Source organism: Halichoerus grypus, chromosome 14 (genome assembly GCF_964656455.1).
Source record: "Halichoerus grypus chromosome 14, mHalGry1.hap1.1, whole genome shotgun sequence".
Taxonomy (NCBI): domain Eukaryota; kingdom Metazoa; phylum Chordata; class Mammalia; order Carnivora; family Phocidae; genus Halichoerus; species Halichoerus grypus.
The window spans coordinates 86,235,295-86,251,039 of record NC_135725.1 but is presented as its reverse complement, the minus strand read 5'-3'; the positions used below and the strand labels follow the sequence as shown (position 1 = coordinate 86,251,039).

The 15,745-nt window shown below is 46.6% G+C and overlaps 1 protein-coding gene and 1 long non-coding RNA gene across 4 annotated transcripts in view; one reads left to right on the top strand and one right to left on the bottom strand.

Annotated features, from left to right (window-relative positions):
- The window catches only part of STXBP1 (syntaxin binding protein 1), a 70,226-nt gene extending 64,263 nt beyond the window's left edge, over window positions 1-5,963 (bottom strand). For 2 of the 3 annotated variants that reach the window (XM_036112824.2, XM_036112825.2), the window contains exon 1: window positions 5,753-5,962. In XM_036112824.2, the coding sequence (XP_035968717.1) occupies window positions 5,753-5,789 (37 nt within the window). In that variant the 5' untranslated portion in view covers window positions 5,790-5,962. Of the gene's footprint in view, window positions 1-5,752 lie in introns of all 3 variants that reach the window. The other variant, XM_036112823.2, reaches the window with a different exon arrangement.
- A 1,596-nt stretch (window positions 5,964-7,559) lies between these two features.
- Window positions 7,560-14,705, top strand: LOC118548772 (uncharacterized). The gene is made up of 3 exons (XR_004923741.2): window positions 7,560-7,850; window positions 8,584-8,732; window positions 14,528-14,705. It is a non-coding gene; the product is annotated as an uncharacterized LOC118548772 (long non-coding RNA).
- The last annotated feature ends 1,040 nt before the right edge of the window (window positions 14,706-15,745 follow it).

Below are 15,745 nucleotides of genomic sequence, written 5' to 3'. Positions count from 1 at the left end.
CATACACACACAAATGAACCTCCTAAATCACACAACACAAAAAAATTAACTCAAAATGGATCAAAGATTAAATATAAGGCCTAAAACTATAAAACTTCTAGAAGAAAACACAAAAAATTTATAAAACACAAAAGCTTTGTGAATTTGGGCTGGGCAAGGATTTCTTAGATAGGATACCAAAAACACAATCCATAAAAGAAACTGATAAATTAGAACTTCTTCTCTGAAAAATACTGTTCACAGAATGAAAAGACAAGACACAACTGTGAGAAAAGATCTGTAAATCATATAACTGATAAAGGACTTGCACCTAGAATTATAAAGATCTCTTAAAACTCAGTCATAAGAAAATAACCCAATAAAAAATATGCAAAACATTTGGACATTTCACCAAAGATATACAGATGACACTAAATACATGGAAAAATGCTTCTCTTCACCATCAGTCATTAGCAAAAGGCAAATTAAAACCATCATACAGAGGAACCTGGGTAGCTCAGTGGGTTAAGCATCTGCCTTCGGCTCAGGTCATGATCCCAGACTCCTGGGATGGAGCCCTCGAATCAGGCTTCCTGCTCAGCAGGGAGCCTGCTTCTCTCCCTCTCTCTCTCAAATAAATAAATAAATAAATCTTAAAAAAAAAAAAAAAAACCATCATACCAATACCTATCAGAATGGCTTTATTTATTTATTTATTTAGAGTAGGCTCCACGCCCAGCATGGAGGCCAACGCTGGGCTTGAACTCACCACCCTGAGATCAAAACCTGAGCTGAGATCAAGAGTCGGATGCTTAACCAACTTGAGCCACCCAGGCTCCCCGGAATGGCTAAAATTTTTAAAACATATAATAGCATGTACTAACAAGGATGCTGGTAGGAATGTAAAATGGCTTTGGAAAACAATTTGACAGTTTCTTATAAAGTTAAACATACACTTATCATATGACCCATTAATTCCACTCCTAGATATTTACATATCCAAATGATCTGTTCACACAGAAACCTGTGTGTGAATGCAATTGTCCAAATGCAAATAACTAACTAGAAGTGGCAAAGTGCTGGCAAAGTGATAACCCAAGTAGTGCATCCACACAAAAGAACAGCAGTCAACAAAAAAGGAACAAACTATAGACACATGCAACATGATGACTCTCAAGCACATCATACTAAGGTTAAAGAGGTCATATTCAAAAAGGTACATACTGTATGATTCCATTGATGTGACATTCTGGAAGAGGCAAAACTATAGGGACAGAAAACAGCTCAGTGTTTGCCCCGGTCTGGGGGTGGAAGGAGAGGTTGACTAGAAAGGGCAGCACAAGGGAATTTGAGGGGGTAATGACATTGTTCTGAATTTTGGGTATTGTGGTGGTTACATAACTGTATGTAATGGCTGAAATGTGAAGAGCTGTTCACTAAAAAGGGTGAATTTTACTGTATGCAAATTATACCTAGATTTTAAAATTGGAAAAAATACAGTATGTATGTAATATATTTCAAAAAATACTTGTTATATGTATGCTAACCAAAGTTTCTACAGAAAAAAGAGAAGTGTAAGAATGAATGAAGACTGCTTCTATCTAGGTGTCCTCTCAATTTCTGACACATCCTATGAATCATGGACCCATCTGAAAAAGGTATGTGCTTAATGTGCAAATCGAAACTGCATTCTTTTCCAGAGGAATGTGATTCTTACAAACAAACATGAGGAGAAATTGCTAGCAGCTAGGAAACAACAAGAAAGACAAATAGTACATTTTGAACTCCTTGCATCATTGTAACACACTGAAAAAACTTCAAGGAACAGAAATAAACTCTGGATTACAACATGGGATTTACATACCGAAACGTCATCTATTAACATAAAATAGATATAAAACGCCACAGAAAATGAAATCCACCTTTCCCTTATAATCTCTTCATAGAGAGCAGAAAACAAATACATCTTATAGAAAGAAAATAAAGAAGAAAGGGTAAAGATAAAGAGTAGAACTGGAAATAGAAGTTGGGTCAGATTGCAATTTGTCCATAGGTTCTTCAGGCCAACTCTCCCATTTTCCAGTTCATTTGCACCTCTGTCAAGAAAATTTTTTTAAAGATTTTGTTTATTTATTTGAGAGAGAGCACAAGCAGGGAGGAGGAGCTGAGGGAGAGGGAGAAGCAGGCTCCCCACTGAGCAGGGAGCCTGATGCAGGACTCGATCCCAGGACCTGAGCCTAAGGCAGACACTTAACCAACTGAGCCACCCAGGTGCCCATTTCAAGACGAAATTTATCTGAGACTCCTTTCTCCCCCAAAACTCTGGCCCCAGAGGGCAGAGCTAGTCTATCTTGTGCTCAAAATCCTCTAACACGTGCTGACCCTTTTTGTGGATCTTTTCATGATGGTAATATTTACTGAATTTACTGTGTGCTAAGAACTATACTAAGTGCTGCACTATCTCAAACACTCATAGAAGCCCACAAGGTAGGTGCTATTACTCATTTTACAGTTTAAGAAATTGAGGTGCAAAAAGGTTCCCTTATTTGCCAAAGTCACATGGCTAATAGGTGGTGAGCCAGAATTTTATCCTAGATAGTCTAATTCCAAGAGCCCATTCTCTGAATTGCTGTACATAAAGATTAAGTCATTCATTCAATATCTACTGAGTCCCAAGCACTAATTCAAACACTAAGGATAGACAAAAGAGTAAGGCAAAGTTCTATTCTCCCCTGAAGGAACTTCTGGTCTAGCTGGGCAAGACTAACAAAGACGTGCAATATATCGAGTATATCCTGTGTCGGGGAAGTGGAAGAGGGGGTGACAGGGAAAACTTGGGAGTAACAGAGAAAGCCCCTCAGGATTGTCTATGTCTATCACAACAGTATGAGTGTCCCATATTTTAGTCTCCCATAGTTCCTAGCAGGCTGTGAACAAACACTGCTGAATGAACAGCTTAAAGCTGACCTACCTCCTCTACTTCTGTTGTGTCTGCACCTACTGCCACTCTAAAACGCAAATCAGAAAGATGTGACAAGTAGCTGAAAACTACATTTATCTTGCTCTCCATTGTATGCTTCATTCATTGACATTCAGTAAATATTTATTGATGGCTGAGGGAGTCAGCCACTGTTCTTAGCATGGAGTACAGTGGTTAACATGCCACTTAAAGACCCTGTTCTCGTTCAAGTGGATGAAACAATCAAAGTAATACCAAAATAAACAAACAAACAAAAAACAACCACAAAAACAAAACAAGCCTGAACAAGATCATTTCAGTTAATTTGAAATGCTACAAAGAAAATAAAATGAGGAAACACAATCAACAGTGACTATCAGGTGTTAATTTAGATTGGGAAGACCAGGCGGCACAGGGGACATTTAAATTGGTGTGTGTTGGTTAAAAAATTCTTTATTTTACTTTTATTTTTAGAGAAAGAAAGGAAAAACTAGAAACCCTGGCCAAAATTAGGAGCCAGAATTAACCTGTGTCATGGACAAAGACTTGCAATAATATTTTTTCCCAAAATTTATACATAACTCAAATGTTATCAGAACAGATGCTGTTCACACATTCACCAATTTTATGTAAAACTGATTTGCTTTCCATAAACAGTGGTCTTGCTTTATTTCAGAAAAGAAATTTTGGCCATATTGCATTATTGATTTTTTTTTTTTAACCTTTATGATGGCTTCTAAAAAGGCAGGGGAGTGGGGTATTAAGGAGCTACCACATCAACAAGGGTCCTGGCAAAAGGATGCAAAAACTTATTTCTATAACACTTAAGGTTTTTATTTTAAAGATACAATATTCAAATATAACATCTGAAAGAATGTAACATGTAACACAACATTCCATATTTCAAAACGCTTTAAAAAGGCTACTGAAAGGAAATGGTGTATATAGAATAATGAAGAAAGTGGTTTGTTTTTTTTTTTACTAATATTGCAAGGAAATGGATATCAGGTTTTAAAAAATTAATTAACACGGATTTTGGCAAGTCATTTAACTGCTATGAGCCTCCATTTCTTTCCCACAGGTAAAATGACATTAGAGGATCCCTCATGGGTCCTTCCAGCCCTAAACGCCTTGATTCTCCTAAGAAAATAGAAGGTAAATGATTCAGAAACTTCACTGCATGAGGAGGGCAGGTGTTATTGTGGGCACTTTTAAAAACTTGCTCATTTGGGCTTCAGTTTTTATGACAATTTTCTTCTGGTGCAATAGGTCAGGAAATGTTGTACAAGTGGGAATATTTCCTATATATTAACAGAAAAACTGGGGAAGAAAAACAGTTGTGATGCTCAAAAGGAACGCTACACCACTAAAAAACATTTGATGAGAGAGGGCTATAATAACAGAATCACTGGAAAGGAAACAGTCATTTCCACCACTTTTATTCTATTTCCTTTCTTATCCTCTCCTGCAAAGAAAAACCCAGTTTTAATTTTTTCCTAAATCCGAAAGAGGTAGCAAAAGCCACAGAAATCCTCACACGTTTTTTATTAAAGAAATCGCCATAATATTGAAGAGGCACTATGTGTCTACACCTATTACCAATCTTACTTAGCACCGAGGACACCGTTTCCAAATATTATCGCCAACAGCCCTCACTCCGCTGCAGCCGACACTCACCCCCACTCATTTTTAAAAATCCATTTACGCTGAGCCTTTCATCCAAACCCATCAACGACCATTTCCTCCCTGCAACAGTGGTTTCGACTGCCCGAAACGTCCAGCCAAGCCAGGGCTGAGTCCTGCCAACAGGGAGACTGCAGACTGCGGTGCTGGGCAGGGCAGGGCCGCTCCTGCCGCCGCACGCTAAAGCTTTCCGCCTCCTCCCGAGTGATTTAAGACGGTTCGGGACCCAGATAAGACCCCGCCCTTGCAGCCACGACCCCGGAACGGGAGGAGGAGAGAGGCGGCCTCAGCTTAGCAGAGCCAAGCCTTTGGAAAAACAGGCTGCTCCTCCCCAGCGGCCAGCAGCGGCCCGGGCAGGGCGAGCGGCGCGTCGCGGCCGGTGCGCGCCGAGCGGCTCCCAGGTGGGTCTCCGCAGCCGGGGACCGCGGCTCGGGCTCCCCGAGGGGGTGGGGGGGGCGGCGCGGGCCGCGATCTCGCTCGTCACGATTCACCAAGCAGAGTGGGAAAGAGGGAGGGACTGGAGGCAGAAAACGGAACGGAATCAGGGAGCTCGGGGAATAAAGAAGGCAAGGAAGGGGAGAGGGGAAGGGGGGGGAAGGTGATAGGAGTGAAGAAGAATGGAGGTGCAGGGGAGGGTGATGGGTGCAGAAGGGGTGGGTGATAGGCTGCAGGCGATAAAGGCGAGGTGAAGGGGAGGGATGGGGTGCTGGGGGCTCGTGAAGGGGGAGGAAGAAGGAATGGCGTGAAGGGGGGATGGGGTGAGGGGGAGAGAAATGGGGGTGAGGAGGGAGCGATGGGGTGGTAAAGAGGGAAGAGCGGGAGGAGGATGCAGGGGAGGGATGGGTGAAGGAGGATGGGGTGAAGAGGGGAGGGGTGGGATGCAGGGGGAGGAATGCGGGAAGGGGAGAGCGGGGGAAGCAGGGAAGCGGGCGCCGGCCGCAGGAGGCCGGGAGGGACTTCCCTGCGAGGAGGGCGGCGCCGGAATAACGGGACCCTCCCAGCCCCGAGCCCCCCGGCCGGGCGGGGCGAGTAGCCCGCGCGGAGGCCGGGGCGCCGCGGGCAGGTACGGCGCCCCGCTCCTGCCGGGCAGCCGCAGCCCTCGCCCGCGGGAAGATCCCCCACTCCACTTACTCTCTCCGACCACGGCTTTGAGGCCAATGGGGGCCATCGTGCTGCGCGAGTCTCGGGCTCCGAGTCTCCTCAGGCGACGCCCGTGGCACGGCTACCTCCCCGGGTCAGCGCGCTCTGCCGGGCACAGCCCTCCGCTCCGCAACCGCGCTCGGGCTCAACTGACGCGCGGACTCGCCGCGGAGGCGCGGCGCGAGCCAGAGCGAGGCTGCCGACCTGCCGGCGCGCGCGCGGGCGGGGCTGGCCGGGGGCGGGGCCTTGTGCCAGCCGTCAGCGTCACCCGCGCGCCTCCGCCAATCGCACTGCGGCCCGGGAGCTCGGCCCCGCCCGCCGAGATGCGGCTGGACGCGAGGCGGTCCCTGGCTGGCGCGAAAGCCGCGCCCTCCCCCTCACCTCACGCGCAGCGCGCACCCTGCTGCCAGTCGCGCGCTCCTGGGGCGCAGGGTCCTAAAGACCCCTCCGCCGCCTCCGCACCTGGCCACAGGCTACTGACAAGCTCCCTCTTCCTGAAACCACATTATGTCCTGTCTTTCCTCTTCCTGGGAACCCTCCATTTTTCGCCTGCCCACATAAGGAACTCAGAGACTCCTAACCACAACATAACTGGAGGTTGATCGACATCATCTCTCTCTCTGGGCACCTATATCCTCATACCCGCCATTCACTGAGCTCTTATGTGTCAGGCTCCACGCTAAGCGCTTTACTGCATCATCTCATTAAATCCTCACAGTAATTAAGAATTGTTTTTAATCTCCATTTTCCGATAAAAAAAAAAAACACCGAGGCTCAGAGAATTGAGCACTAGAGTTGCTCTCAGGCTGTGTAACATTCATTAGCAAATATTGAGTGGTCTCCCACTACTCTATGCAAGCTACTATTCTGGGCATTGGAGCTACAGCCATGTACAAGGCAGACTCGGATCTGAGTCTTTGGGCACTCAAAAGGCTAGAAATTTCGAAGTCCCAAGTCTGATAGGAATATGCTGTAGGACAACTCAGGTCTCAGCATCTCCTTACAGGAGTCCACATTACCAAAGTGGTCCCAAGTCAGTTTTTGATGGACTTTTTTTTTTTTAAGATTTTATTTATTGGGGCACCTGAGTGGCTCGGTTTAGCGACTGCCTTGGGCTCGGGTCATGATCCCGGGGTCCTGGGATCCAGCCCCGCATTGGGCTCCCTGCTCTGCCAGGAGCCTGCTTCTCCCTCTCCCTTTGCCTGCCACTCCCTCTGCTTGTGCTCTCTCTCTCTCCCTCTGTCAAATAAATAAATAAAATCTTTATTATTTATTAAGGAGAGGGAGGCAGGATCCCAGGACTCTGGGATCATGACCTGAGCTGAAGACAGACGCTTAGCTGACTGAGCCACCCAGCTGGTGCACCTCTGATGGACTTTCTTTATTAATGAGGGATGTTACTTTTGAAATATGGCACAGGACTCACCTCTGGCTTCAAAGAAAAGCAAATGAGTTGAGCCAATTAAAAACTAAAAAGGACAGGAGAGCTAGAAGTCATAAAATCAGTGAATACTCATTAAAATTTTGGAACAACTCTGTGAGTTAAGTCCTCTTTTCTTTCTTTCTTTTTCTTTTTTCTTTTCTTTTTTTTTTTTTAGATTTTATTTATTTGTCAGAGAGAGAGAGAGCACAAGCAAGGGAGAAGCAGGCTTCCTGCCGAGCAAGGAGCCCAGTGTGGGACTCTATCCCAGGACCCTGGGATCAGGACCTGAGCTGAAGGCAGATGCTTAACCAACTGAGCCACCCAAGTGTCCCTAAGTCCTCTTTTCTTAACATTATTAAGAAATGTAATAATATTTACAGATGAAAAAACTGAGATTCAGAGAGGATAAGAGCTTTGCTAGTGACAAAGGAAAGATCCAATTCCAGAATCTGAATTCTGAATCATTATTTTACACTGAGCAGTTAAAGAAGCTGAGGCCTACAGGAGGACTTTCCAAAGGTCGCACACAATGAAGAATGGCAGAGCCAGGACAAGAGGCCACATGTCCTAGTTCAGCTACCAGCCCCAGGGCAGGAAGATTTGACCATCTTCTTGCCCCCACCCCAATCTACCCCAACAGAACTTTCACATGGCTTCACAGGGAGAGTAAGTGTTTGTCTATCATTTCACGTCTGGGCTCTGCCTTTTACCCAAGGAAGGTATTGATAGTCTCAGGGTGCATTTGGGGAAGGAGGAGATAATTTGTAAATGTGAGGGAACCTAGGATGCACTTGTAATGCTGCATGCTCCCCCCTTAGCCAGCAGAGACTACCCTCAAGGAGCCAGTATTCTAGCTGAGAAGACAGACAGGAATCAAGGAGTCAGACACAGCATTGAGTTACTGTCCTAATAAGTGCTAAAGCAGGACAGGGGCTGTGAGAGTGAGTGACGGAGCACTTGACCCAGTGGACCTGGTGAGGTATAGTCAGGGCAGGTAGCAAGAGGGGTCTGGGAGAGTGTCCCAGGCAGATATACAGAAAATGCAAAGAACAAGTGCCAGAAAGGAGTTTGGCTTTTCCAGGAACGGAGAGGGGGTCAGTGTGGCTGGAGGAGAGTCTGAGGGGCAGATAGAGAGGAAAGCCCCCAGAGGTAGGCCTCACTGCAAGGCTCCAGGACATTTTGGTAGCCTGGAATCTGTATGAGGACTTCCTCAAAGGTCACAGGCAAATAAAATATAGCAGCTTGTTATTTTCTGCAGAGGAAAGGACAAAAAAAGAAATATTTGCCTGTGGATGTGTACCTGAGATGTTCACTAGGGATGGCAAAAATCAGAACGGGTGTTATTCTAAATAGGATGGCTGAAAAAGCAAGTGGGGTGACAGACTGTGAACTCACTCAGGAACCCCTGACTCTGGAGTGGCGGATTGGAATCTTCCTGCTTGGGGAATCCAAGACTGGCTTGAGACCTCCTGACATCTCTGAGCCTTGATTTCCACATCTGTGAAACAAGGACAATAGAGGAGACAGTCAGATGACCTACACCTTAAGGTAAAATCCTGCGTCAGTCATCATGCCTATTACCCTTTGCTCTGTATTCTTTTTTTTTTTTTAATATTTTAATTATTTATTTGACACAGAGAGAGATACTGAGAGCAGGAACACAGCAGGGGGATTGGGAGAGGGAGAAGCAGGCTTCCCCGCCAAGCAGGGAGCCAGATGCGGGGCTGGATCCCATGATCCCTGGGATCATGACCTGAGCCTAAGGCACACACTTAACGACTGAGCCACCCAGGCGCCCCTGCTCTGTATTCTTTATTTGCATATACGTTTGATACACCCCAAGCACCACACAAAGGGCCGTCATGAATTTTCACTGAATTCTTACTACAGCCCCAGGAGGTCAGTGCTATTATTAATTTTCCTGCTGCGCAGGGAGGTCAAGTCACTTGCCCAAGGTCACATGGCTCTAAGCGCAGACCGGGGACTCAAGCTCTGACTTTCTGATGCCCTGGGGAGAACATCCAACGCCCAGGCGCAGCCCCAGTGCCCTGACCCTCTCCTTAGAGAGGTCTGGCTGTGTGGACTGCTAGCTGGGGGCATATCAACAACCAGAACCTGGACCTCTTGAGAATTCGTGCCCAGGCGAGCCCTCAGCGCGGCGCCCCAGCCCGGCCAGAGCGCGGGGCGGGGCTGCGGCCGCAGGATGCGTTGGGCTGGTCCGCGGCTGGGCAGGTGCGCTTGCAGCTGCGCATGCGCGGCCTGCAGCCTCTGCAGAGCCCTGGTGCCGAGTAGCCGCTGGGGGTAGGAAGAGTCCTGTGATTTACGCACGGGTCATGTGACGGCGGGGAGCCTGCTTGTGGCTTGGCCGCTGCACTTCCAGGAGACAGGCAGGTGAGGGGGGCGCGGGGGATGGATGCAGAGCAGAGCAGGGAGAAACTGGAGGTCTGAGCATAAGGGCTGTGAGCAGCGTGGAGGGACCAAGAGAGGGGAGAGAGGGACAGATGAGCCTGAATTGGCAATGGAGCTGACCAAGTTGAGACAGAAGCAACGACTATAGTTGTTGCCACCAAACCTACTGATACTGTGGACCCACTGGCTTGGGTCCCGTGCACACCCAGGGCCTGTTGGAGAGCCCTTCTCCCACAGTCTCGGGCTTGCTCCTACCTCCTCTGCTTTAAAGTCGCATCATCAACTGCATTTTTCCATGTTCACCTCCACCCCTTCCCATGGCCACTGGACATTTAGATTCTGCTACATTCTTTTAGAAGCAGTTTCTAAAGAATTCAACAAGATAATATTTATAAGATTCTTTACCTAGTACTGGGTACCTAGTAAGGACCCAATGAACGTTAGCTTATTAATATCATTAAAAATAACAGCAGGCTGTGTCCTGCCTTTATTGACGCTGTAGATTCTTGGCAGAGGATGAAAAAGTAATTGTCTCCATCACAGCCACCCACAGTCCCCAAACCTACAAAGAGCTGCTGGGCCTGGAGTCCTTGAGTTTGGTACATCTTTGCCCCCAAGAGTGAGTTAACAGATTTTCGTATTTGAGGTCAGAATATAATATCAAAAGGGCTTTGTTTGCAAAGTCTAGCCAGGGTCTCAAATTCAAAAGACTGTGGAGGCCATGTGGAGGTAACAACCACAGATGTGGCCAACTGCAGACTACATGCCTTGCCCAGAGGGGCAGTCCTTACTCAGCTCTAATCAATAGTTTCCACGCAGCGGCCAAGGATCTTGATGGTAAGAATTGTGACATCTCCCAATGGTTAAGTATTGCTATGGACTAAAAAAATTTTTTTAGTAACACCACCACTGGCCAAACAAAACACATCTGAGGGCCACATCCAGCTCCCAAGGCACCTGCTTGCAAAACTCTGGGGGACCAAAGGGAAAGGTTGGATTCCCCCATTGAGCAGGCTCCCAGAGAGGCCCTGACTTTTACCCAACTCACATAGAGCCCCATTGTGGGCAGGGCTCTGGACAGGTGTAGTGGTAGTGTGAATACCTGGCATCAACCACCAAAACCTTTCCCACTCAGCCCTGAGAGCCAGGAAAGAGTCCCTTTGCTCAGCCTGGCTCTGGGGCAGAGATTAGGGCCAGCCACTTTCGAATGGACTAGTGAACACTGTAGTGGAAGCCTCCGCAGATAGCTGATGTGGGCAGTTCAGATTTGCCTGGACTGTGAAAATCCCAAGAATAAGGAAAGAGCTACCCCCAAATGCCAGATACTAGAAGTCTCAGTGACCTCAGCCAGTGGGGGCTTAAAGCTGGGTTTTTTTGTTTTTGTTTTGTTTTTAAAAGATTTTTATTTATTTGACACAGAGAGAGGGAGAGCAAGCACAAGCAGGGAGAGCAGCAGGCAGAGGGAGAGGGAGAAACAGGCTCCCTGTGGAGCAGGGAGCCCAAAGTGGGGCTCGATCCCAGAACCCTGGGATCAAGACCCAAGCCCAAGGCAAATGCTCAACCGACCAAGCCACCCAGGCGCCCTCTTAAAGCTGCTTTTATTTGATTCAGAAAAATAAAGGGGTGCCTGGGTGGCTCAGGCCTTAAGCGTCTGCCTTCGGCTCAGGTCATGATCCCAGGCTCCTGGGATGGAGCCCTGCATCAGGCTCCCTGCTCCGCGGGAAGCCTGCTTCTCCCTCTCCCACTCCATCTGCTTGTGTTCCCTCTCTCGCTGTGTCTCTCTCTGTCAAATAAATAAATAAAATCTTTAAAAAAGAAATATGACGTTTTTTACACTGTGGGTATCAGAGAACAATTTGTGTCTTTTACACTTTACATTAAATTGTTATAAGATCCCAGAGGAAGGAATTTTCATTCCAACTAGGGAAATAGTTTTGTTTAGATGTGTTTTGCTTCTGGCCAGTTTGGTTAGAAAGATTCATGGAAGAAAGTGGCAGTTGAGCTGAGCCCAGAAGCTGAGAAGCGAGACATCAAATCCAATCAAGAAAAGAGCATAGTGGCGCCTGGGTGGCTCAGTCAGTTAAGCGTCTGCCTTCTGCTCAGGTCATGATCTTGGGGGCCTGGGATCGAGCCCCGCATTGGGCTCCTTGCTCAGTGGGGAGCCTGCTTTTTCCTCACCCTCTGCCATCCCCCCCACTTGTGCTCTCTGGCTCTCTCTGTCAAATAAATAAATAAAATCTTAAAAAACAAAACAAAACAAAAAAAAGAGCATAGACCCATGGTTCCCAAACTATGTGCTGAGGCACCCTGAGGTGCCACAGCAAATTAACAGGAGCATAGCAAAATATTTTAAATTTTGGAGAGAAACAATGATATCATCTGTTGGACACTGAAAACTAGTAGCTGGAAGTAGTTCACAGTTTCAACATCAGAATTTCCTACATTCCTTTCTGTGACATTACATCTTTGTAAAGCTGGGTTTTCATCAATTGATGTGACAAGAAGCAAATAACTCATGCAAATCAATGTGGAACAGGAAATGAGAGAGTCAATGTCTGATGTGATTCCAAGGTCTGAGAAGATGCACCTACACCATTAGTAAGTAATGGTGGTTACTTAAGAATTATTTTAGGGGCACCTGAGTGGCTTAGTCGTTAAGTGTCTGCTTTTGGCTCAGGTCATGATCTCAGGATCCTGGGATCAAGCCCCGCATTGGGCTCCCTGCTCCACGGGAAGCCTGCTTTTCCCTCTCTGTCTCCCACTCCCCCTGCTTGTGTTCCCTCTCTCTCTCTGTGTCTCTCTCTGCCAAATGAATAAATAAAATCTTAAAAAAAAAAAAAAAGAATTATTTTAAAATATCTTTTCTTTCAATTTATGGGCATTATTTTTTCTTTCCTTTTTTTAAAGATTATTTATTTAAGTCATCTCTACACCCAACGTGGGGCTCGAACTCATGACCCCAAGATGAAGAGTTGCACACTCTCCCAACTGAGCCAACCAGGCTCCCCTTATTTTTTCAAATGGCTATTAAGTAGTTAGGACTAAACAACTGGTAGTTAGCTACCAACAAAGCTGATAGGTATTTCTTTTAGTCTGGGATGCTATGAAAAAAATGACAGAGAGGCTACCATGCTTGGGAACCTCTGGCATAGGCCAAGTGTAGTGGTATTCATCAATGCAGCAATATTTATTGAGCACCTACTATGTTCCAGACAGCATCCTAGACACTGGAGATGCAGCAATGAACAGGAAAGAAAATTCCCATTGGTTATGAAGCTGACATCCTAGAGGGAGAAACATAATAAATAAGTAAATAATAAACTATATAGTGTGTTAGAAAGTGATAAGTGCTATGATAAAAATAGTAGGGTGAGGGACATCTGGGTGGCTCAGTCGGTTAAGCGTCTGCCTTCAGCACGGGTCATGATCCCAGGGTCCTGGGATCGAGATCTGCGTCTGGCTCCTGGCTCAGCAGGGAGTCTGCTTCTCCCTCTGCCTGCTGCTCCCCCTGCTTGTGCTCTCTCTGACAAATAAATAAATAATATTTTAAAAACATAGTAGGGTGATCAGGAGTAGACCTGGAGAAGGGCAGGGAATAGTTTTGCATTTTATTTATTTTATTTTATTATTATTTTCTAAGTGGGCTCCATGCTGGGCAGGGTCCAACGCAGGGTCAAACTCACAACTGTGAGATCAAGACCTGAGCCAAGATCAAGAGCTGGACACTTAACTTACTGAGCCACTCAGGCACCCCTAGTTTTGCATTTTAAAGGGGAGAGACAGGCAGGGTGGGCTTCAATGAGAAGCCATTGGATGTGAGTTCAAAAGTCAGAAGCCAGATCTGGTGTCCCTCTCAGCACATAGGCTATGGATGACACCAGCAATAGTGACTGGGATGACCCAGGGTTGGTTATGTGAAGGACACTGGGAAACACTCAGTTTAAGGTTGAGCAGAAGGAGCAGACACCAGAAGGAGGCAGGAGGGAAATGGCCAGAGAAGTACAGGGGAGCCAGGGGTGCACAGAGAGAGGATAGCAGAAGAACAGCTAGATGAAAACCACAGATCAGGATCAAGGGCACTTTTTTGAATAGGGGAGAACCTCTCTTTTTTTTAAAACAAAACATTTTAAAAACACAGCAAAGCAATAAAGCAAATTCCCGTATGCCCCCTCCCCAAAAATAAATCAATGTTTTGCTTTAGAATTTTGTTTGTTTGTTTTTAGAATTTTGTTGGTTGATAGAAAAATAGATCTGGTTATATAATGTGGAATCCTTTTCCTCCTGAAACCCTGCTCAAGCAATAGCAGGGGAATTATAAGAAGTTTAAATCCATAAGGACACAAAGAACGGGGGCATCTGACTGGCTCAGTCGGTAGAGCATGTGACTCTTGATCTCAGGGACATGAGTTTGAGCCCCACATTGGGCATGGAGCCTACTTTAAAAAAAAGTTGCAAAAAACAAAACAAAACACAAAGAACAGAAAAAGGAGGGAATGGGAGATGAGAGATAGTGACAAAACTCTGGAAGATGAGCAGCATGTGGCTGAGGGTTAATGATTGCATAGAGAAGAGGAGGTAGAAACACAAATCTTCAAAAAGAGACCAGACTCAACCACAGAACCTTGGAGGAAGCTCAGGATTCGTTGGTACCAGGTACTTTGGAAGATGGGAGTGAAGGATAGGGCTGAGTAAACAAAGGACTCTTAAAGAAAAGGAGTCCTGCCGCCAGGTCCAGGTCCCTGTCCTCATCCCGCAGAGCCAGGTGACTGCCCCTCCCCCAGCAGAATAGTGATGATGACGAGGAGGATATTGCGGACAACAAGCATGTGTGGGACATACTATGTGTCAGTCACTATTCCAAGTTACATATATCGATCCATTTAACCCTAATGGTCACCTATGAGTTATTTACTATTATTATCCCCATTTTACAGATGAGGAAACCAAGCCATTTGTCCAAGGGCTCACAGCCAACAAAAGGAAGGACCAGGATCCACACCGTGCCACGTGGGAGGTGAGGCTGGACGGTAGAACATGGTGCTCTGTGGTTTGGACTTTATTTCTCTCTCCATGAGAAGCCATGGAAGGTTTTCAAGTATGGACGTGACATTTATTTATTTATCCATTTAACATTTAATAAATATTCATCAGGTGTCTGCAGTATGCTGGGCCCTCTGCCAGGTGCTGAGCACTCCAGGGTGAGCATATAGACACAGTGCAGGGTTGAGCCAGGGCAGGAACAGGGAGCCAGGAAGGCCTGAGGAGGGGCACCCAGTCCAGCCAGGGATCTGGAAGGGACTCTTGGGAAACGCAAAGTTGAGACTTTTTTTTTTTTAAAGATTTTATTTGACAGAGAGAGACACAGCGAGAGAGGGAACACAAGCAGGGGGAGTGGGAGAGGGCGAAGCAGGCTTCCCGCTGAGCAGCAAGCCCTATGTGGGGCTCGATCCCAGGACCCCAGGATCAAGACCCGAGCCGAAGGCAGACGCTTAACGACTGAGCCACCCAGGCGCCCCAAAGTTGAGACTTTGAAGCTTAGCTGAGTTTGCATGGGAAAGAGGAGTGGGGGTGAAGGGGCATATCCTGAACAGAAGCAACAGCATGGGTGAAGGCCCAGTGACCCATCTGTGGCCATGTTGGCACAGCCCACTTAGCAGCCCAGACTGGAGGCTGGATCAGAGAAGAAGGCACCAAGGGAGGCTAGGGTAATAGTTCAGGTCAGAGCTGTGGAGTCTCTGGGATTCTTCTGTGGTGGGCGTGGGAGGGGCTGAACATAATTAAGGTGAATCAAAATAGCACCTGCCACTTCCTGGGCACCCTTGTTTACCAAATGCTTCAAGCACAATATCTCATTTAAGCCCCCTCGAAATACTATCAAGTAGGTATGATGATTTATATGCTTTACAGATGCAGACACTGAGACACAGCACGTCCTGGGGCACATAGCGAATTCCTGGCCAAACCAGGATTTGAACCAGACGTATGTGAGCCCAAAGCCTGAACTCTTAACCACACAGCTCTTTTTTTTTTTTTTTTAAGATTTTATTTATTCATTTGAGAGAAAGAGAGCACGCAAGCGAGCATGAGAGCAGGGAGGGTCAGAGGGAGAGAGAGAAAAAAATCTGAAGCAGACTGCACTGAGCACAGAGCCC